At 50.5% G+C, this 22,756-nt stretch overlaps 1 protein-coding gene across 3 annotated transcripts in view; it reads right to left on the bottom strand.

Annotated features, from left to right (window-relative positions):
• ECE1 (endothelin converting enzyme 1) overlaps nucleotides 1-22,756 on the bottom strand; it is a 127,143-nt gene that overhangs the window by 4,459 nt on the left and 99,928 nt on the right. For all 3 annotated transcript variants that reach the window (XM_034957437.3, XM_063594212.1, XM_003814395.6), the window contains exons 11-18: nucleotides 17,371-17,481; nucleotides 15,986-16,084; nucleotides 15,082-15,159; nucleotides 12,789-12,892; nucleotides 6,230-6,340; nucleotides 5,438-5,505; nucleotides 3,530-3,720; nucleotides 36-131 (exon numbers count right to left, since the gene is read on the bottom strand). In XM_034957437.3, the coding sequence (XP_034813328.1) occupies nucleotides 36-131; nucleotides 3,530-3,720; nucleotides 5,438-5,505; nucleotides 6,230-6,340; nucleotides 12,789-12,892; nucleotides 15,082-15,159; nucleotides 15,986-16,084; nucleotides 17,371-17,481 (858 nt within the window). The remainder of the gene's footprint in view (nucleotides 1-35; nucleotides 132-3,529; nucleotides 3,721-5,437; nucleotides 5,506-6,229; nucleotides 6,341-12,788; nucleotides 12,893-15,081; nucleotides 15,160-15,985; nucleotides 16,085-17,370; nucleotides 17,482-22,756) is intronic.

Raw genomic sequence — 22,756 nt, 5'->3', positions numbered from 1 at the left:
GTACCATGTGTGGCATGTTTTCCTAATGGACTCACCTGTGCAAAGCCCAGGAAGAAGAGCTGGTTATTGGTGAGGCCCAGGGTGGGGAGCGAGTGCTCAGCCCCGTTCTTCTTCACCCAGTTCTGGTAAGCCTGGGAGGAGAGAAAACCAAAGCTCAGGGGTTCCCATGGCAGGTGGTGAAGGAGGGGACTGGTATGGAGGTCTCAGGGAGCTCCCCCGTGTTGGGGCAAGGACTAGTTTCTGGGGATCTGGGCCTGGGCTCAGCCTAGGGGAGCCCTCTTCTTGATGTGCACTCGTTTAGCCCTATGGCTTAAAATACCTTCTATGCACTGATGGCTCTCACATTTACACCTTCTGCTCCAGCCTCTTCCCTGATGTGTATATTCAACTGTGCCAGCTGGACAGCCAAGATGCATCTCAAACTTAACATGGTATAAACAGAGCCACATCATGTGTGTGCATGCACACACACACATACACACAACTTTTCCCACCATAGTCAATGGTACCACCATCCATCATCCCAGGCACCAAACCCAGAACGCTTCTTCAATTCTCTTTCTCTCAGATCAAACACTGACCACTGCTCCGCTCCCCCTTCCCATTGCTCTACCCTGTCTCTTGCCTGGACAACCTCACAACAGCTTTCTAATCAGTCTTCTGACTCAGGCTGATTCAATTCCATTCCGCTCCTGGCAAAGCAACTTCAGTGAACCTTAGGAAGCAGGTGCTGGCAAACCTTTTCTGGATGGCCAGAGAGTGAGCACATTGGGATTTGTGGGCTAATGGTCACCGCTGCAATGACTCAGCTATTGCAGCATGAAAGCAGCCACATGGCCGGGTGCGATGACTGACACCTGTAATCCCAGCACTTTGGAAGGCCCAGGCAGGTGGATCACCTGAGGTTAGGAGTTTGAGACCAGCCTGGCCAACATGGTGAAACCCCATCTCTACTAAAAATACAAAAATTAGCCGAGGTGCAGTGGCACATGACTGTAATCCCAGCTACTCAGGAGGCTGAGGCAGGAGAATCACTTGAACCAGGAAGGCAGAGGTTGCAGTGAGCCGAGATCGCGCCACTGCACTCCAGCCTGGGTGACAGAGTGAGACCCTGTCTCAAAAAAAAAAAAAAAAAAAAAAAAAAAGCCACAGACATGGAAACAAATGGAGCCAGCTGCAACGCCAAGAAACTTCATTTACAAAAACAGCCTCACAGCTAGATTCGGCCCATGGGCTGTAGGTGTGCTGACTCGTTTTTGTTTTTGTTTTTTTTGGAGACAGGGTCTTACTGTCACCCAGGCTGGAGTGCACTGGCACAATCTTGGCTCTCTGCAACCTCCACCTCCTAGGCTCAAGCGATCCTCCCACCTCAGCCTCCTGAGTAACTGGAACCACAGATGCATGCCACCATGCCCAGCTAATTTTTTTGTATTTTTGGTAGAGACGGGGTTTCACCATGTTGCCCAGGCTGGTCTTGAAGTCGAGCTTGTGATCCACCTACCCTGGCCTCCCAAAGTGCTGGGATTACAAGCATGAGCCACGGCACCCAGAGGACTCTTGTTTTATTTTTATTTATTTATTTTTTTGAAACAGAGTCTCGCTCTGTCACCCAGACTGGAGTGCAGTGGCACAATCTTGGCTCACTGCAACCTCTGCCTCCTGGGTTTAAAAGATTCTCATGCCTCAGCCTCCCAAGTAGCTAGGATTACAGGCATGCGCCACCACGCTTGGCTATTTTTTATATATAAATATGTACATATTTCTGAGATGGAGCCTTGCTCTGTTGCCCAGGTTGGAGTGCAGTGGCGCAAACTTGGCTCACTGCAACCTCCACCTTCCGGGTTCAAGCAATTCCCTGCCTCGGCCTCCTGAGTAGCTGGGATTACTGGCGCCTGCCACCACGCCTGGCTAATCTTTGTATTTTTAGTAGAGACGGGGTTTCACTATCTTGGGCAGGCTGGTCTTGAACTCCCGACATCGTGATCCACCCACCAAGGCCTCCGAAAGTGCTGGGATTACAGGCATGAGCCACCGTGCCCAGCCATTTTTATATTTTTAGTAGAGATGAGGTTTCACCATGTTGGCCAAGCTGGACTTGAACTCCTGGCCTCAAATGATCCGCCCACCTCGGCCTCCCAAAGTGCTGGGATTATAGGCATGAGCCACTGCGCCCGGCTGACCCCTGTTTTAAAGGGTAGGTTGAATCATGTCATTCCTCTATTTTAAAACCCTATATTGTGTCTCTCTATCATAACCAGGACAAAACCCAAGGTCCTTCCTTAGCCGTAGCCGACAGAAGCCCGGAGTGGTCTGGTCCCCGCATTCCCTACACTCTGCCCTGCCCTTCTTCCCATCCTTGGACGTGCCAGGCTTGTGTCTAGTTCGTGGCCTCTGCACTTGCTCTTCCTCTTGCTGAGACCATTTTCCCCAGCTTTTCCCAGGCTCTTCCTCATCATTTAGGTCTCTATGCAAATGTCATAACCCCAGAGAAGGCCTGCCGTGGCCAGCGTCCTCCCCATTATTCCTTTTACCCCCCGTTATTCCTCATTACTTCGCCCCAGTTTATATTCGTCACCTTTTCAATAGCTGACATTATCTTACAGATTTATGATGTATTTATTTGCCTTTCTTCCCCTTCCAGCCTCCACTAAGAGTATAAGCTTTTAGAGAGCAGGATGAGCTTCAAACACAGCCCCTGCTAGGTAGATTCTCAATACCTTTCATTGACTCGTGGACTTTAAGCAACCTATCCAAGGTTTCTGGGCTCAGTGTGCTTATCTGCAAAACGGGGATTATAATACCTAATTGTAAAGCTGCTGGGAATACTCCAAGCCTGGCACTTAAGAAGCCCTCAATAAATGACAGCTCTATGGATTTCTGCTCTTACTGCCGTGGTTGGGAGGAAGCCCTGTCTTAATCTCTCTGACAGACACCTACTGTTTTTCTCTCGTGGCCTCTGTTACTAACTCTCCCATCTGACTCAGCGAGCATCTCTGAGTGTCTCTCTGGGTCAGCCCGTGTCTAAATCATCTTGTTTTATCTTCCCAACAACCCAATAATGCAGGTAGTAGCTAATCAGAGCCAAGTCAAGTGAGGCTCAAGGAGGTTCTGTGACTTACTCCAGAACCGGGACTCGAACCCAGAACTGGCTCCACGACCAGTGCTCCTTGCCCTGGCTGCTTAGTCCTCAGGGGCCTCCCAGACCCACAGCTGGCTGACTTGGTGGTAGCTTCCCCTGCAGAGGTGAGAACAGGCAGGCTCTTCAGGCGGATGAAGCCCGAGCCCCTTCCTGTGTCTCTGTCAGGCCAGACTCAGAGCACAAAGCCTTCTGGTGCCAAGCCCTGTGGCGGGGGGGCCTCCACGGTCGGCATCGCGATTGGTCCTCGCCACCCCCAATTTCGCAGAAGAGGAAACAGAAGCTCGCACGGCTGCTGCGCCTGCCCTGGTTGTCCGTGATGATCCTCTACGGACAGGCATCTGGAAGGAGCCAGCACTGGGACCGTGCGCGTGTGGGGAGCGGGGCTCTCACCCGATAGGCCGCCTTGAGGCCCCCGTTGTCGGCGATGTTCTCCCCCAGGGTGTGCCGCCCGTTCACCGGCTCCCCGTTCACGCTGTAGTTGCTGTACTGCTCTACCATGCACTCGGTCTGACGCTTGAAGGCCTCCACGGATGAGTTCTTCCACCATGGCCGGAGGTTCCCGTCCTTGTCATACTCCCGTCCTGTGGGTCAGAGGGAGGCGTCATGTCAAGGGAGGGAGTGGCACAGCAGGGACCTGCTGCTCCTCCCTGCTCCTGGTGAGAAGCGGTTCATCCGTCCACCCCCGTCCTCCAGCCACCATGGGGAGATGAGGTCCCTGTGAGTGCCGAGGGACGTGGATGTGGTGGCCAGTCAGAGGCGGGAGAGGATGAAGGAGAGAAATCGGGAAAAGCTCCAGCGTGGCCCGAGGCTCAGTGGGGCTTGCTTTGTTTTCTTTCTTTTTTTTTTTTTTGAGACAGTCTCACTCTGCCACCCAGGCTGGAGTGCAGTGGCGCAATCTCAGCTCACTGCAACCTTTGCCTCCTGGATTCAAGGAATTCTTGTGCCTCAGCCTCTGGAGTAGCTGGGATTACAGGCACATGCCGCCATGCCTAGCTGATTTCTGTTTTTTTTTAGTAGAGATGGGGTCTCACCATGTTGGCCAGGCTGGTCTTGAACTCCTGACCTCAAGTGATCTGCCCACCTCAGCCTCCCAAAGTCCTGGGATTACAGGTGTGCGTCACCGTGCCTGGCTTATTTTCAACACTGGCTAAGGGCCCCTGACCCTGAGTAACAGATGCCTAGGAAGAGGCAGATGGAGCCAGCTGACCTAGAATCACAAGACAGGCCCAGGCCACCCAGGTCTCTGCCTCTTCCATCTCCGCCTGGGAGTGCCCAAGGAAGGAGGCAATGAGGAGGATTTTGGACATTAGTTGGAGAGGAGGGACTGATTCAACGCCCCCTGACTGCAGTTGGACTGGAGAAGTCTCTGGAGTGGTGGAGGAATGTCCACTCTCTGCTAAACCTAATAGGAACTCCAAGAGCGGGACAACTTCCACGAGCAGGGCACCTCACTACACACTTCACACAGTCCTCCCAATCACCACGGGAGGGTGGAACCATCACGCTCCTTTTACAGACAAGACATGGGGGCCTGGAGAAATGACAGCGCTTGCTAAACTTCATATAATCGGCAGGTGGCAGAGCAAGGATTTGAACCCAGATCCTTCTGCCTCCAAAGCTAAGACCCTTAGAAGTGAAGGATGCAGAAAGCAGAGGCAGTGGGGCCTGGAAGATGATTGGCCCAGTCTGAAGGGGACCAAGGAACCTGTACCAGGCAGTGGTGCAATCATAATCATAGTTCACTGTAGCCTCAAACTCATGGGCTCAAGTGAGCCTCCCACCTCAGCCTCCCAAGTAGCTAGGACTATTAAAATTTTGCCACCACACCTGGCTAAATTTTTACTTTCTTAGTAGATACAATTTTATTTTATTTTATTTTTTTGAGATGGAGTCTTGCTCTGTCACCCAGGCTGGACTGCAGTGGCACAATCTCAGCTCACTGCAACCTCCGCCTCCCAGATTCAAACGATTTTCCTGCCTCAGCCTCCTGAGTAGCTGGGATTACAGGCACCCGCCACCATGCCCGGGTAATTTTTTTATTTTTAGTAGACAGGGTTTCGCCATGTTGGCCAGGCTGATCTCGAACTCCTGACCTCAGGTGATCCACCTGCCTTGGCCTCCCACAGCGCTGGGATTACAGGCATAAGCCATCATGCACAGCCTAATTTTTTTTTTTAGTAGAGATGGAGGTCTTGCTATGTTGCCCAGGCTGGTCTCAAACTCCTGCCCTCAAGCAATCCTCCTCTTAAAGCACGGAGATTACAGGCATGAGCCATCGTGCCCGGCTGGAATTCGTACCTTGATCATCAAAAGCATGAGTCAGCTCATGGCCCACCACGACACCTATGCCACCAAAGTTTAAGGCCCTGGAGGGAAAGACACAAAGGTAGAGGTGATGCTTTGAGAGGAGGGCCTCTCACTCTTGCCCAGGTATGTGACCCTCACTTCCTGGGCTTAGAGATATAGCAAAATTCCACAGGGCTCTGTGTGGATAAGGGTGTGGTCATGGCCTGAGTCTCCAGCAAGGCCCCTGAAGCCAGAGGGAGGCTGGGCACAGTCTGTGTGGTCAGCTGTGCCCACTGGGCACCACACGCTGTGCTAGATGCTCTACAGACCTAACTGTCCTCTTTAGTCATTGTGAAAGAGTTAGCAATGGTCGCCATTGACCAGCTCTATTCATGAGTAGACCAAGGCTGGGAATGGGTCAATTGCTTTGCCCAAGGACCACACAATCATCCAATAGCAGACCTGGGATTCAAACTGAGACAGCAGCCTTAACCCTCCCCACTCCCCAGCTCTGACTGTGTTATAACATTGTCAGAGGGGCGTTTCCCTGAGGTAGGGCTCTTGATTCCATGAGATGCTCCCAATACCCCACTGTGCAGGGCTTCCAGATCTCACTGGAGGGAAGGAAAGTGGGTGAGGATGTTGCTTCCTCTGCGACATCTCTGACATCCCAAGCCACCTGGAGCACTGGGGCAAAGATCACATGGTGAGACTGGCTTAGGTCGTATGGGCCCCAGGGCTGGGCTGGGGGTCCACTGAGGGCTGGGGAAAAGAATTGGGGTAGGGGCCCCAGAGGCAGCCTACTTGGGTGAGGAGCGTGTGTAGAATGGTGCCTGCAGGATCCCGGCCGGAAACACAATCTCATTCTTGGTGGGCGAGTAGTAGGCGTTCACCATGGGCGGGGTCATGCTCCACCTGCAATCAACACACATGCAGGAGGTCTCAGCACAGGGCGGGAGGCAGGTGGGGACAGCCTGCCTGGAGCGCTGCTTGGGGTTCGGTAATAAGGGCATTAAAAATGCAGACTCTCCTTGACCCCAGGCCCAAGTGCACACAAGTACAAGGACATTTACAGAAGGACTGTTTGTTTTGAGACAGGGTCTCCTTCTGTCGCCTGGGCTGGAGTGCAGTCGTGTGATCATGGCTGACTGCAGCCTCAACTTCTGAGCCTCAAGCCATCCTCCTGCCTCGGACTCCCAAAGTGCTGGAATTACAGGCGTGAGCCACTGTGCCCGGGTGCAGGACTGCTTTTTAGGAGAAAACTAGAAAACACCTGACTGTCTATAAATAAGGAATCAGTTAATTAATGATGTCATATCACACGGTGGAATACTGAGGTTTTTACAAAGAGCAGGAAGGGCCATTAGATTTTGAAATATCAGCGCACAGTGGCTCATGCTTGTAATCCCAGGACTTTGGGAGGCTGAGGTGGGTGGATTACTTGAGGCCAGGAGTTCAAGACCAGCCTGGCCAACACGGCAAAACCCTGTCTCTACTAAAAATACAAAAAAAGTTAGCCAGGCTTGGTGGCGCACACTTGTAATCCCAGCTACATGGGTGGCTGAGGCACGAGAATTGCTTAAACCTGGGAGGTGGAGGTTGCAGTGAGCTGAGATTGAGCCACTGCACACCAGCCTGGGTGACAGAGCAAGGCTATCTCAAAAAAAAAAAAGAAAAGAAAAAGATTTCGAAAAGTCACCACTGAAGAGTATCTTTTTTTTTTTTTGAGACGGAGTCTCGCTCTTTCACCCAGGCTGGAGTGCAGTGGTGCGATTGCGGCTCACTGCAGCCTCCGCCCCCCGGGGTTCACACCATTCTCCTGCCTCAGCCTCCCATGTAGCTGGGACTACAGGCGCCCGCCACCTCGCCTGGCTGATTTTTTGTATTTTTAGTAGAGATGGGGTTTCACCGTGTTAGCCAGGATGGTCTCGATCTCCTGACCTCGTGATCCGCCTGCCTCGGCCTCCCAAAGTGCTGGGATTACAGGCATGAGCCACCATGCCCGGCCTTGAAGAGTATCTATTAGCAGTTTTCAAAGTGTGGTCTGTAGACACCTGGTGGGGAGGGTCCTCAAGACCCTTTTAAGGGATCCATGAAATTGAAACTATTTTATTTATTTATTTATTTATTTATTTATTGAGACAGAGTTTCATTCTTGTTGCCCAGGCTGGAGTGTAGTGGCATGATCTTGGCTCATTGCAACCTCCACCTCCTGGGTTCAAGCGATTCTCCTGCCTCAGCCTCCCAAGTAGCTGAGCTTACAGGTGCCTGCCACCATGTCTGGCAATTTTTTGTATTTTTAGTAGAGATGGGGTTTCACCATGTTGGCGAACTCAGGTGATCCACCCGCCTCGGCCTCCCAAAGTGCTGGGATTACAGGCGTAAGCAATCACACCCGGCCAAAATCAAAACTACTTTCATAATAATATTAAGATGTGATTTCCCTTTTCCATTGTGTCACTTGCATGGATGGTGCAAAAGCAACAGTAGGTAAAACTGCTGGAGCCTGACATGAATCAAGGAAGGTTCTGGTGGTCACTGAGCCCCGAGTTCCTCATTAGCATGGGCTCACAGCCAAAATAAAAAAGCCAATCAGCCATTTCCACTTAGAACATCCTTGATGAAGTAGCTTGCTTTATGTATGTATGTATGTATTTATTTATTTTCAGGCAGAGTCTCACTCTATCGCCCAGCCTGGAGTACAGTGGTGTGACCTTGGCTCATTGCAACCTACACCTCCCAGGTTCAAGTGATTCTCCTGCCTTAGCCACCTGAGTATCTGGGATTACAAGTGTGTACCACCACCCATGGTTAATTTTTTGCATTTTTAGCAGAGACAGGATTTCGTCATGTTGTCCAGGCTGGTCTTGAACTCCTGGCCTCAAGTAACCCGCCCACCTTGGCCTCCCAAAGTGTTGGGATTACAGGCATGAGCCACTGCGCCATCATAATGATTAATTTCATTACATCTCAACCCCTGAATACAAGACTTTTTTTTTTCTTTTTAAGCGACTAGATCTTGTTGTGACACCCAGGTTAGAGTGCGGTGGCATGATCATGGCTCCCTACAGCCTCAAACTCCTGGGCTCAAGCGATCCTCCCACCTCAGCCTCCTGCAGTGCTGGGACTGCAGGTGTGAGTCACCACACCTGGCAGAAGATTTTTTAATATTCCATGTGACCAGCGGGAAATCCACATATAAAGCATTCTGCTTCTTTCCTGGAACCCTGTTGGTACTTTTAGGATGACTGGTAAACTATGGAATTTCAGACGTGGACATCTGGCAGACATTTTCTTTAAAATGAATAAAGTGAGCTTATCACCTCAAGGAAAACAACTCAAGCCATCTGTTGCCAATGATAAAAATATGAGATTTAAAAAAATGTTGAAGTTTCAGGCTAAAATTAAAATTTTGAAAAACTTATATTGGTCACCACAAGTTTGACACCTTACCAATAATAATTAAAGGTTTTTCTCATGAGGTCAGCAGTGATATTAACAAATGTGGATTTTTTTGCTATTGTATATTGGAAGTATAACCATTTGGAAGATCTGTAAGACTCAGTGAACCACTGTTTTCCAAATGACTAAGGCATGATGTTACAAAATCACGCCTGGGTAAAAGATCCATTCAAAGTGCAGGACAGACCAATGGAATTTAGTGTAACAGAGTATGAAAAGTTCATGAAGGCTGGGCATGGTGGCTCATGCCTGTAATCCTAGCACCTTGGGAGGCCGAGGTGGGAGGACTGCTTGAGCCCAAGAGTTCGAGACCAGCCTGGGCAATAAAAATTACAAAAATTCCAGCCTGGGTGACATGGTGAAACCTGTCTCTACAAAAAATACAAACATTAGCCAGGTGTGGTGGTGTGCACCTGTAGTCCCAGCTACTCAGGTGGCTGAGGTGGGAGGATCACCTGAGCCTGGGAAGGTTGAGGCTGCAGTGAGCTGAGATTATGCCACTGCACTCTGGCCTGGGTGATACAGTGAAAAAAAGAAAAAAGAAAAAAATAAAGTTCATGGATGTGGTTTCAGATTCCATAGTGCAATTAACCTTTAAAAAATTATCACTTTTCGAGTTTTGGTGTAGTATCAAAAGAACGTGCACAAGTACCAGAAAAGACTATTAAAATATCCCTCATCCCTCCCTTTCCCAACTAAATTCCTATGTGAGGCAAGAATTCCCTTTTTTTTGAAACAAAGTCTTGTTCTGTCACCCAGGCTGGAGGGCAATTGGGGTGCAGTGGCATGATCTTGGCTCACTGCAACCTCTGCCTCCAGGGTTCAAGCAATTCTCTGCCTCAGCCACCTGAGTAGCTGGGATTACAAGCACCCGCCACCACATCTGGCTAATTTTTTGTATTTTTAGTAGAGATGGGGTTTCACCAACTTGGCCATGCTTGTCTTGAACTCCTGACCTCGTGATCCACCCGCTTCAGCCTCCCAAAGTGCTGGGATTACAGGCGTGAGCCACCATGCCTGGCCAAGAATTCTTTCTATATATAAAAACAACATATGGTAACAGATTGACTGCAGAATCAGATATGAGAATCCAGTTGTCTTTGATTAAGCCAGACATAAAGAAATTTGCAAAAAGTAAAATGATACCTCTCTTCTCATTAATTTTTTGAAAATAGTTATTTTCCATAAAATTTTTAAAAAATCAGGGCCGGTGCAGTGGCAATGGCACCATCTTGGATCACCCGCAACGTCTGCTTCCCGGGTTCAAGCGATTCTCCTGCCTCAGCCTCCTGAGTAACTGGGATTACAGGCATGTGCCACCACGCCTGGCTAATTTTGTATTTTTAGTAGAGATGGGATTTCTCCATGTTGGTCAGGCTGGTCTTGAACTCCCGACCTCAGGTGATCCACCTGCCTTGGCCTCCCAAAGTGCTGGGATTACAGGCGTGAGCCACCATGCCTGGCAATAATTTTTTTAAGAGTGTAGAAGGATCCCAAGACCAAAAAAGGTTTTGAAAGTAACGGTATATAGTCATGAGGTATTTGGCATTTCAATGACTTTGCTGGTACAGAGGGGAAGGGTGAGTGAGGAGTGCAGTGAGATGGGTACCACATTTCCTCTAAGAGCCTAGACAGTCACTCTGCCTCCTCCAGGTGAGCCCCACAGCCATGGGAAGATACTGAGAACTTTATTTATTTTGAGATGGAGTCTCACTCTGTTGCCTAGGCTGGAGTGCAGTGGTGCAATCTCTGTTCACTGCAACCTCTGCCTCCCGGGTTCAAGTGATTCTCCTGCCTCAGGCTCCCAAGTAGCTGGGATTACAGGTGTCTACCACCATGCCTGGCTAATTTTTGTATATTTAGTAGAGACGGGATTTCACCATGTTGGCCAGATTGGTCTTGAACTCCTGACCTCAGGTGATCTACCCGCCTTGGCCTCCCAAAGTACTGGGATTACCGGTGTGAGCCCCCGTACCTGGCCAAGAACTCTATTTATGTATTTATTTATTTTAGAGACAGGGTCTTGCTCTGTAGCCCAGGCTGGAGTGCAGTGGTAGAACTGTAGCTCACTGCAACCTCAGCCTCCTGGGCTCAAGCGCATGCTACCACGTCCAGCTAATTTTTTAAATTTTTTGTAGAGATGTGGTTTCACCATGTTGCCCAGGCTGGTCTCCAACTCCTGAGCTCAAGAGATCCTCCCACCTTGGCCTCTCAAAACGTTCGAATTACAGGCGTGGGCCGCTGTACCTGGCCATATGGAGGAATTTAAAACATCATATTTATATTCAAATAATCACAAATACTTCAATGGGTAGGCAAGGAAATTTAAATAAAAAAATTCAAGCTAAGTTAAAATACTTCAGATAAACTGGCAACAGAGCCTATGCCATGTTCTGAAGGTAAAAGTCCACCTTCTTGTACATAGCGGGGTGTCCTGGTTGGAGGCTGGAAATGAAGGAAATAGAGATGTTTGAACCCCTATAGTCCACCAGGGGGCACCAGAGGCAAAGAGAAGTTGATTGCACCCTTCCCTAAGATTTATCCCAAATGTTTGCACTGAGGAATGGAAGGACCTTGGACTGAAGACTAGAACTGGTCTGACTACATCTAATTTTTTTGAGGAGACAGGTTTTTTTTTCTTTCTTTTTTTTTTTTCAGGCAGGGTCTCGCTCTGTTGCCCAGGCTGGAGTACAGTGGCATGATCTTGACTCACTGCAGCCTCGACCTCCTGGGCTCGAGTGATCCTCCCACCTCTGCCTCCCCAGTAGCTGGGACTATAGGTTCGTGCCACCACGCCCAGCTAATTTTAAAAATTTTTTGTAGAGACCACATCTCCCTATGTCGCCCAACCTGGTCTTGAAGTCTTAGGCTCAAGCGATCTGCCCACCTCAGCCTCCAAAGTGCTGGGATTGCAGGCGTGAGCTACTGTGATTGACCTGAGGAGACAGTAATAAAAAGGACAAAGACCAGGTCTCATTCTAGGTTATCCTGATTTAAGGTCAGGAAGCTGTATTTTTTTTTTTTTTTTTTTTTGAGATGGAGTCTTGCTCTGTCACCCAGACTGGAGTGCAGTGGCACGATCTCGGCTCACTGCAACCTCCGCCTCCCGGGTTCAAGCAATTCTCGTGCCTCAGCTACTCACTCCTGAGTAGCTGGGACTACAGGTGTGCGCCACCACACCCGGTTAATTTTTGTATTTTTAGTAGAGACAGGGTTTTGCCATGTTGACCATGGCTGGTCTCAAACTCCTGGGTTCAGGTGATCCACCTGTCTTGCCCTCCCAAAGTGCTGGGATTACAGGCGTGAGCCACCACGCCCGGCCAGGAAGCTGTATCTTTGAAAAAGTTACCCAGAGGACTCTGATAAGCAGTGAGCTTTGGGAAGCACAGCTGTCAAGCCCATCCAGAACCTTCCCCAGGCCTCTGTGGGCTCCCTGTCCTGAGATCCCACCATTTGTGGTAGTGAGGAACAATGGGAAAGCTGCTCTTGCTGGGGCCTCCTTGGGATCTGGCGCTCCCCAGAGGTCCTCACATTTGACTGCCATGAGGACCCAAGAACCAGCTCCTCCCATCCTGTTCTGCGGAAAATGAAATGAAGGCTCCAAATCCCAAAGCAGTGGAGCGGAGACAAGGTGCCAGATCGGCTCCGCTCCAGAGGCCAGGCTCACCCTGCCAACAGGCTGGGCAGGCTCAAGCCCATCCCAGCTCGTAGCTGGGCCATACTTCTTTTGCCCTTGGTTTCTTCATCTGAAAAGTGGGATAACAAGGGCATCCACTCTTCAGACGGCTCTCGTGATAGCTGATCGGGTGCACAGTGAGGGTGCAATGAAGGCCAGTTCGTCCCAAGGCTTGCCCACAGGTGGGGAGCTGGCACCTTCCCGGCAGGGCCTGGGGGAACTCACTGATCTCTGTTGGGGGCTTTCCTGAGCTGGTCGGCAGTGACCCTCCATGAGAAGTTGAAAAACCGCATGGCATTTTCGAAGTAGAGGTCTGGAACTGCGGTGTACTAGAAAAGAAGAAGTGGAGTCAATCACAGTGTGCCCTCAGTGGTGTGCATCTTCCAAGACAGGAAGCCAAGGGCTGCCATGGTTAAGAGATTAATCTGCAGGCTGGAGACCGGAATGCAGGGCTTGGGGCTGCAGGGTCAGCTCTTCTCTTGGCCTTCACCCTGGGGCACGAGATGGAATGACACCGTTGCAGGATGTGCCTACAGCAGTGCCTGGGCCCAGGCAAGAAATATCACCCATGTTGTCCAATAGAACCTCCTGCGATGATGGACGTTCTATGCTCTATGCCTGCGCTGTCCAGTATGGCAGACTACTAAGCATTTCTTTCTTTCTTTTTTTTTTGAGACGGGAGTCTTGATCTATCGTCCAGGCTGGAGTGCAATGGCACGATCTTGGCTCACTGCAACCTCCACCTCCTGGTTTAAGTGATTCTCGTGCCTCAGCCTCCCTGAGTAGCTGGGATTACAGGCGCATGCCACCAAGCCCAGCTAATTTTTGTATTTTTAGTAAAGACGGGGTTTCACCACATTGGCCAGGCTGGTTTCAAACTCCTGACCTCAGGTGATCAGCCCACCTTGGAGTCCCAAAGTGCTGGGATTACAGGCGTGAGCCACCACGCCCGGCCACTAATAAGCATTTCAAATGTGGCAAGTGTGGCTTCTAAATTTAATTTAAACTAATTTAAGTTTTAATTATTTAAATAGCCACCTGTGGCTAGTAGCTACCATACTAGATCTCATAAGTAAAGTAGAAATCTACCTAAACTGTCAAGGGCATCACTGTACACCCTTTTCACTACTCGGCCCAGCTTTCTAGCTTTTTTTCTGCTTTTTTGAGACAGGGTCTTGCTCTGTCGCCCACGCTGGAGTGCAGTGGTGCAATCACAGCTTGCTGCAGCCTTGTCTTCTTGAGCATAAGTGATCTTCCCATCTCAGCCTCCCATGTAGCTGGGACTATAGGCACATGCCAACATGCCCAGCTAATCTTTACATTTTTTGTAGAGATGAGGTCTCACTATGTTGCCCGGGCTGGTCTTAAACTCCTGATCTCAATCGATCCCCCCACCTCAGCGACCCAAAGTGTTGGCATTACAAGCATGAGCCACTGCGCCTGGCTCAGCTCTTGACAGGTGCAAAATTCTCCCTGGTTCTGGTGAAATGCTGGAGCCTCAGGGACAGGACATGGATCCTGGGCTCTGCCCAGGATGCCTCCAGAGGCCCAAGGATCTTGCGTCATGACACTCTGGAGCATCTTAAATGATTCTCAAGGAAAAGGCTGCAGAATGAGTCTCATGATCTCAGAATGAGTCTTTATAGTCTTAGGTTCTAAATATAACCATGACGAGAGGTTATTAGATTTTTAAATGCCTGAATTCAGGCTGGGCATGGTGGCTCATGAATATGAGCCAGCCTGGGAGGCGGAGGTTGCAGTGAGCTGAGATAGCACCACTACACTCCAGTCTGGGCAACAGAATGAGACCCTGTCTCAAAAAAATTTTTTTCTTAAATACCTGAATTCAAGTATTTCAATCACAAGAAGATATAAAACTTCATAATTTGAGGCAGAAGCACAATCCACCTAACTGAGTGATTTGCCAAAAGTTCTAACAAGCAGGGATGTATCAACTACCTCCGTTGCCCAAACCAAGCTTAAAAATGCACCTGAATTTAAGCTGCTTCTTTCCCATTAGCATTTCAAAGTCAAAATCAGAGGTCCGGGTTTCTGGGGAGGTGGAGGAGGGCCGCAGGGACAGGAGGTGACTGGAAGCACGACCAGGGAGGGAGGAGGTGGTGTGGGGGTTTTTCCACTTCATACCCCACCCCTGATGTCTGAGGGCCACCAATTCTCTCTGCACCTTCTGGGGTCTGTTTCCTCCATTATTTCCCACATATGAAATGGAGCTGACCACTTCCAGGGGGCACACAGCACGGGTTCTGTACTGACTGGTGGGCACTGCCTGATTGATGGTGGTTATGGGGAGGCAGGGCCTCCAGCTGACCCAGGAGCCAAATTAAGAAGAAGAAGAGGCTTCCTCATGCCTGACCCATCCCCAAGCCCCACACCACATCATCCCTGTGTGTTTTGACAACCATGCCGCCTCTAGCACCCCATCTGGACCCAGCCCTGCCTCGGCCCTTTTCTAAGGGGGCATTTAGGAACGCAAGGGGGCAGGGCAGCAGCTACTCACGTCATTAAACACTTTGTCCAGCTCCTTGGGATCCATGATGAAGTTGGGGTATCCTATCATGTTGTAGATGGCATCGGCCTGGACAGGACAGACAGAGGAAGTGAGTGCCCGGCAACATCGACCAGGCCAGCCTGAGCAACTTGGGTGCTGGGCTCACAGTCTGGGCCAAGGGGAACCAGAGCCAGGCCCTGCCTGCCTTGGGCTTTCATGTCTTTTTCTGGAAAGGGTTCCCCCTTGCCAAACTTCTACTTATCCCTTAGGTCTCTGTTTAAATGTCACTTTCCCAAGGGAAGTCTTCCCTGACTCCCATCCCACTGGAGGGTGCCAGAGCCTTCCCGACCCACGGGACATGCTGCGTTTTCCTGCACCTTTTCCCCGTACACTCAGCGAGGTTTGTCTTCTACAGACATCCAAGCGATCATGTGCTTGAGGCCTACCCCGAATCCTGCTAGGCCTAGACCGCTCACCCACTGAAGGCGAGACAGAATCCAGGCTGTGCTGCCGGACAGAACTGGCCTCTCCGGGCACGGTGGCTCATGCCTATAATGCCAGCGCTTTGGGAGGCCAAGGCGGGTGGATCACCTGAGGTCGGGAGTTTGAGACCAACCTGACCCACATGGAGAAACCCCATCTCTACTAAAAATACAAAATTAACCGAGCGTGGTGGCGCACGCCTGTAATCCCAGCTGCTCGGGAGGCTGAGGTGGGAGAATCGCTTGAACCCGGGAGGCGGAGGTTGCAGTGAGCCAAGATCGCACCATAGCACTCCAGCCTGGGTAACAAGAACGAAACTCTGCCTCAAAAAACAAACAAACAAACAAAAAAAATGGCCTCTCCTTCCCCCACCCTCCTCTATCTGTGCTGGACACCGCAGCACCCCCTCCAAGTGCCTGGCCAGCCTCACCTTTTCCTTGGCTGATTTTCGGGTTTCCTCATCCATCCACTTCAGTGTGCTCAGGCTTTCCTCAAATGCCTTCTTAATCTCCAGGATGATCTCAGTGGCCTGAGGACATACACATCACAGCAGTAAGGTCTGGGCACTGGTCTCAGGTAAATGCAACGGGCACCCCGTGCAGAACAGTGATGGCCAGAGATTAAACTCAATTTTCCAAGCGTCAGGCTGGGTGAGAAGGGGAGCCACAGCTGTGCTTCCAAACCACGCTCCTAACGTGAACACCCTGCAAGACAGGACTGGCCTTCCACACACAGGGCTCCATGCTCCAATAAGCTTAGGACGAGCTTCGGGAAAGTTGGAAAAGTCTCTGCTGTGGTACTTTTCAGAGCCTTTAATGTGGTAATAATAGGCACCGTGATTCTTCCAGAGAGGGAAGACACAGCCTCTCCCAGCCTTATTGCCTTATTGGACCACAGCATTCCTTTTTGATGGAGCGGACTTTAAGATCTAGAGTACTCATGTTCCGAGGAGCAGCTTCGGAAATACCATGCTCAGGCTGGATATAGACAGGTGCTCTTGAGGGTGACAATGTCATGAGCAGACAAGCTCGAAGATGGAAAGTTGAAGGTTCTAAAGAAGAGGAAGGCAGAGCTGTGTGGCAACAAGAGCAGAGGGGCCAACAGACCCCAACTCAGACCCTGCCCAGCTGCTCACAGGCCAGTCACTGTAATGGATTTGAATTGCGGTTGGCTCACCTCCGGCTGCAGATGACAGCTACATAATGAATACTATTTGTCATCGAGATTGTAACAATAAAATGACCACTCCCATTGGCTGAACCCTGATTGTGTGCCGGTGCTCAGTGTGTGGCATCTCATTTAATCTCTCTCTGTGGGAGGAATGCCCCCGTCTCCACATTGCAGATGATGTAAGAACTGTCCCAGGCCACCCGGCCAGCGGTGAGGCCAGGATCTGAGCTTAGGCCAGGCTGTCTCCACGGCGCTCTGCCATGGCACTCCTCTGCCTGTCTAGAACAAACCTGTCACCCACAAAATAAGAAAAATGTCACCCTCTGGGCCAGAGCTGCTCTGCCAACATTCTCTCTGCATCCTTCGCAGCCCTTGGAGGTGGGGATGGCTGTCACAGCCTTACAGGCTGCTGGGAGGCTCACATGAGCTCGTGCAGATAAGGGCCTGGCACTGAAGAGCTGCCCTCGTGAGACTCCCATTACCCAGGGCTCGAGGAAGTGAAGTCTCTGCATTGAGGCTGTGGCCCTAAGGTCCCCTGCCTGGGAGCAGGAAAGGCCCAGGGTGGGCTGGAGTGTGAACTGGCAGGTCTGTGCAGGCCACAACAAGTGTGACCTCACAGCCTGTGTCCACGGGGAAGGCACTTACTATGCTCTTGCTGTCCTCGGCGAAGGTTGCTTTGACGAACATGGGGCCCAACGCAAAGCCCAGGTTGTTTTCTGTGTCACTCACGCAAAACTTCCAGCGAGGAAGACAGGTCTGGAAAACACAAGTCGGGGGGCTCGCTGGGCCCCAGCCCTTTGTTTCCCAACCCCTTTCTTGCTGGGAGGTAGCACTATGTGGGGCCCACGCTTTGTTCTGGAAGTTCAGGGAGAGCTTTCCGACCCAGTAAAGTTATTTTAGTCACCGGACCAAGAGGCCACTGATACCCTCACTCCCACCCCCTGCCATTTCCTGAATGCCAGACTCTGTGCTGGGACTTCACAAATAGTGTCCCGTTGAGCCATTCAATGACCCTCGGGGCTTACAAGCCGTTTGACAGATGGGGAAACACACTCGGCACGGAGCAGCTGCTGGCCCAGGGTGCCCCACGAGTGACAAGTGTTGCTAGAATGAGAACTGAGACGTGCCTGACTCCACATCCTATGCTCCTACCTACCCCCATCTCGTCCTGCCTCCTGGGAAGACCAGGAGTCCTGGAGGCAAAGAGCGGTGGAGAGTGACTGGTCTACCCTGAGTCACAGAAAAAACTGCCCCAGGGCCAGGGCTCCAATGCCATTGAAGATGTCCTCAAATGAGAACACCACAGCAACACTGCAGGACTTTTTTCTTTTTTTTTTTTTTTTGGCAGGGTCTCGCTCTGTCACCTAGGCTGGAGTGCAGTGGTGCGATCACACAGCTCACTGCAGCCTCGACCTCCCAGGCTCAAGTGATCTTCCCACCTTAGCCTCCCGAGTAGCTGGGACAACAGGTGCAGGCCACTATGCCTGGCTAATTTTTTCTATTTAAAAATTTTTTTTTTTTTTTTGTAGAGACATCGTCCCACTATGTTGCCCAGGCTGGTCTAGAACTCTTGGGCTCAAGTGATCCACCTGCCTTGACTTCCCAGAGTGCTGAGATTACAGGCGTGAGCCACCACACCTGGCTCACCGCGGGATTGCAATGCCTTGATTCTTTCTTGGTCTTGCCTACAAGCCCCAACAGTCCATACAACACCTCTGTGCAAACCGGAAATAGGCGTCTGTGGGCTGCAACCTCCTGGGCATGGCCCAGGGACGCGTGCTGGGCTAATGTCAGCCCCAGTCACTCCCCGGCCAGGCATCCCTCTGTGGACAGTATATATGACCACGTGTGGTGGCCCTGCTCACATAAATCCCTCGTACGACAGAGGAAGCGATGTCCTCTTAACCCCAAAGAACAGGTGGTTAACAACCACCCACGCTCAGGGCAGCCTGAGTCATCATGGCCCTAAACTGACAACAGCCCAAATGCCCATCAGCAGGCAGACGGATCAACAAAATGTGGTATTTTTATACAGCAACATACTACTTGGCAACAAAAAGGAATGAACTAGCTACTGATATATACGACAGCATGGATAAATTCCACAGACTCAAGCTGAGCAAAAGCAGCCAGGCACATCGTGTATAATTCCGTCCACACCCAGCTGCACCAGCCTTGGGGGCTGGGCGCTGACAGGAAAGAGGCATGAGGGTACCTGCTGCTCAGAGGGCGCTGGACAAATGGATGATGGGAATGTTCTCTATCTTTCTAAAATTTTTTATACATTTTTTTCTTTCTTTCTTTTTTTTTTTTAGCATGCTATGCCCAAGGCAGAAGGGGATATTCTCTATCTTGACTGTGGTGATGGTTACATGGGTGACTTCATTGGTCAAACTCATTGAGGCCAAGTGTGGTGGCTCATGCCTGTAATCCCAGCACTTCGGGAGGCCGAGGCAAGTGGATCACTTGAGGTCAGGAGTTCAAGACCAGCCTGGCCAACATGGTGAAACCCCATTTCTACCAAAAATACAAAAATTAGCCAGGCGTGGTGGCACATGCCTATAATCCCAGCTACTCAGAAGGCTGAGGCAGGAGAATAGCTGTAACCTGGGAGGCGGAGGTTGCAGTGAGCCAAGATCAGGCCACTGCACTCCAGCCTGGGTGACAGAGCGAGACTGTCTCAATTGAAAACAAAAACAACAAACAAACAAAAAAGGCCGGGACGGTGGCTCACACCTGTAATCCCAGCACTTTGGATGGCTGAGGTGGGTGGATCCCCTGAGGTCAGGAGTTCGAGACCACCCTGGCCAACACGGTGAAACTCCATCTCTACTAAAAATACAAAAATTAGCCGGGTGTGGTGGTAGGCACCTGTAACCCCAGCTACTCGGGAGGCTGAGGCACAAGAATCGCTTGAACCCTGGGGATGGAGGTTGCAGTGAGCTGAGATCATACCACAGCACTCCAGCCTGGGTGACAGAATAAGACTCTGTCTCAAAACCAAACCAAACCAAAAACTCACTGAACTGAATACTTAATGTACACTGCATTTTTATTGTATGTAAATTATGCCTTAGCTACAAAAATTTCTTCTAGGCAAGAAAGAAAGGAAGGGCCACTCTTCTTCTTACCCATGTTCTTTTTAGTTTTCCCAACTACGTGTCCATTTGGATGCCTTGCCCTCAGCCTCTCCCTCCCTCCCCCGCCTACCCTCCCTCAGCTGAGAAGCCCAAAGCTGGACACATGGTCTGTGTCTGGCCGAGGCCGACCACACAGGATGTCAGGACGAGGGGGACTCTAATTTGAAGCTCCGTGGAGGCTCCAGGCTGTGAGGGCTGAATCACAGACAGACTTTCTTATGCGTCGTCTTCTCCGGAGATTCTCTGGATAAACCCATTCCTTCACACGAGCTTTCATTCATTTACGCATCCAGCGTTCTGTGAGCAGTTGCCCTGCATCCTGACTGTGCTAGGTCTTTGGAAGCTAGAGATGAATCAACAGTGAGCCTGTACTCCTGGGTCTCAACTGAAATGCCCAGAACATCCAGTGAGAGAAACAGACATGTAATTGCACCATCCACAGCAGTAATCACAGTGAAGTGTAGCAGTGGAGTGAGAGCGGGCCCTACCGCATATACTGCTCACAGTAAGATTCTCCTGCCTCAGCCTCCCGAGTAGCTGGGATTACAGGTGCCCACCACTACCCCCGGTAATTTTTGTATTTTTAGTAGACACAAGGTTTCGCCATGTTGGCCAGTCTGGTCTCGAACTCCTGACATCAGGTGATCTGCCCGCCTCAGCCTCCCAAAGTGCTAGGATTATAGGTGTGAGCCACCGCACCCAGTCTGTTTCTTTTTGCAGATAAAAAACTGTGGCACAGAGAGGTTAAATCACTTGGCCAAAGGGATCACCCAGGGAGTAAGTGGTTGATGTGTTTTTTTTTTTTTTTTTGAGATGCAGTCTTGCTCCGTCTATCAGGTTGGAGTGCAGTGGTGTGATACCGGCTCACTGCAACCTCTGCTTCCTAGGTTCAAGCAATTCTCCTGCCTCAGCCTCCCATGTAGCTGGGATTACAGGTGTGTGTCATTACACCTGGCTATTTTTTGTAGTTTTAGTAGAGGCGGGCTTTTGCCGTGTTGGCCAGGGTGGTCTTGAACTCCTGGCCTCAGGTGATTCCACCAGCCTTGGCCTCCCAAAAGTGCTGGGATTACAGGCATGAGCCACTGCACCCGGCCTGAGGTGGAATTTGAACTCAGAAAGTCCGGCTCCAATGTCTTCCTTCAAAGAGGCCACGCTCTCTGCCTACAGGTCACGAAGTCCTGGAAGTACTACAGGATGGTGAGAAAATCTCCAAAAGGAGCGAGGGTCTGATCGATCTGACCGGTCAGGAAGCCTGCATCTTGCAGGAGATCTATGAGTCAGGTCTGGGAAGATGAAGAGCAGCCAGGCAGCCTCCTCCACCCTGACCTGGCTGCAATTTTTTTTTTAACCTCTTCCTCACTGTAATACAAGGAGCACTCAGCAAGGGGTTCCTTCCTCCCTGCTGGAAGTCTCAAGTCACAAATGGGTGATAGCTGATGAGAAACAGCTGCATGCAGCGCTTGAGCAGTCAGAACAGCCTTCACAGGGATCCCCTCGTCTAATCTTAGGCGGCCCTTGGATAAGCAAGGCAGGGATCTGTTACCCCTTTTTACAGATGGGAGATTGAGCCCCTGCCCCAGTGAGGCAATCTGCCTAAGGTGTGATTAGAAGAAACAATTCAAACTTGGATCTTCTGACTCCAAATTCCATGCTGTTTCCTCACAGCAGGCTCCCTCCCTGCCAGGATGAACAAATGCACACACCACACTGCTTCCCATGCTCTATGCTTTTTCCCGAATGAAGGCCATTCACAAAAGTCCTGTAAGGTGAGGTCAGGAGTGATCTCCGATTGCAGATTAAAAAAACTGAGGCTCAGAGAGGTGTAAGGACTACCCAAGGTCACACAGCTAGGAGGTGGCTTTGAGTTGGGCTGAACACAAGAAGGAGGGACCTGGCCTGGGCCCAGACTCTGTCACAGTTGGGGAGTGGGGAGGGCTGGAGATTAAGAAACAGGTGAGCAGCAGCCTTCACCCATCAGCCCTGGGGTATCCAGAGACCCCTGCTCAGACCCTCCCACTTCAGGGTTCCCACCTGCCCTTGCCTCTCTTGAGGCCTCCCTGTGCCCCACTTGCTCCAAGTGCCATATTCAAGCAGCACCCTGTGCTTTGAAGGTGGCCCGGGGAAGCTCACTCCATTACCGACTAATTAATTAATTTTTAAAAAAGTGATGGGGTCTTGCTCTGTTGCTCAGGCTGGAGTGCAGTGGTGCAGTCAGTGATAGCTTGCTGTAGCCTTAAACTCCTGGGCTCAAGCAGTCCTCCTGCCTCAGCCTCCAGGGTAGCTGGGACTACAGGCATGCACCACTGCGCCTGGCTCAGAACTTTTTTATCTTGCAAATCTGAAACTCTATACTCATCAAACAATAATTCCTCATCCCTCTTCCTCCATATCAGCCCTTGGCAACCACAGGGAAGCTTGACCTTAACTTTTGGTTCCTGCAGAGCAGAGGCTGAGTGGTACAGAGCTCAGGGCTATGGAATCAGATAGGCTGGATTTCAGAGCCTCCTCTCCACTTATAAGCAACTTTGAACAAGTCCCTTTCCCTCACTGAGCCTCGATTTCATCATCTGTAAAATGGAAGAGGATAACAGCGGTAGTAGGAATTTATAATGCCTATAAAAGGTAGATATCCAATAATGGTATCTTTGGTTATTATCATCATTATGTAAGTGAGTAGCTGAAAGTGCCTCAAAGTTGTAAATATCAGATCTGGGATTTTCATTCAAGCTTGCTGCTTTCTTTTTTCTTAAAATAAACACATAAATATATTTAAAAAAAAAAAACAGAAACAGGATCTTGCTGTTTTCCAGGCTGGGCTCAGGTGATCCACCTGTCTCGGCCTCTCAAAGTGTTAGCATTACAGGCGTGAGCCACCACACAAGGCCCTTGCT

This window comes from Pan paniscus, chromosome 1, assembly GCF_029289425.2.
Source record: "Pan paniscus chromosome 1, NHGRI_mPanPan1-v2.0_pri, whole genome shotgun sequence".
NCBI classification, from domain to species: domain Eukaryota; kingdom Metazoa; phylum Chordata; class Mammalia; order Primates; family Hominidae; genus Pan; species Pan paniscus.
Note: the sequence above shows the minus strand (reverse complement) of the source record. Positions and strands in the feature narration are given on the sequence as shown.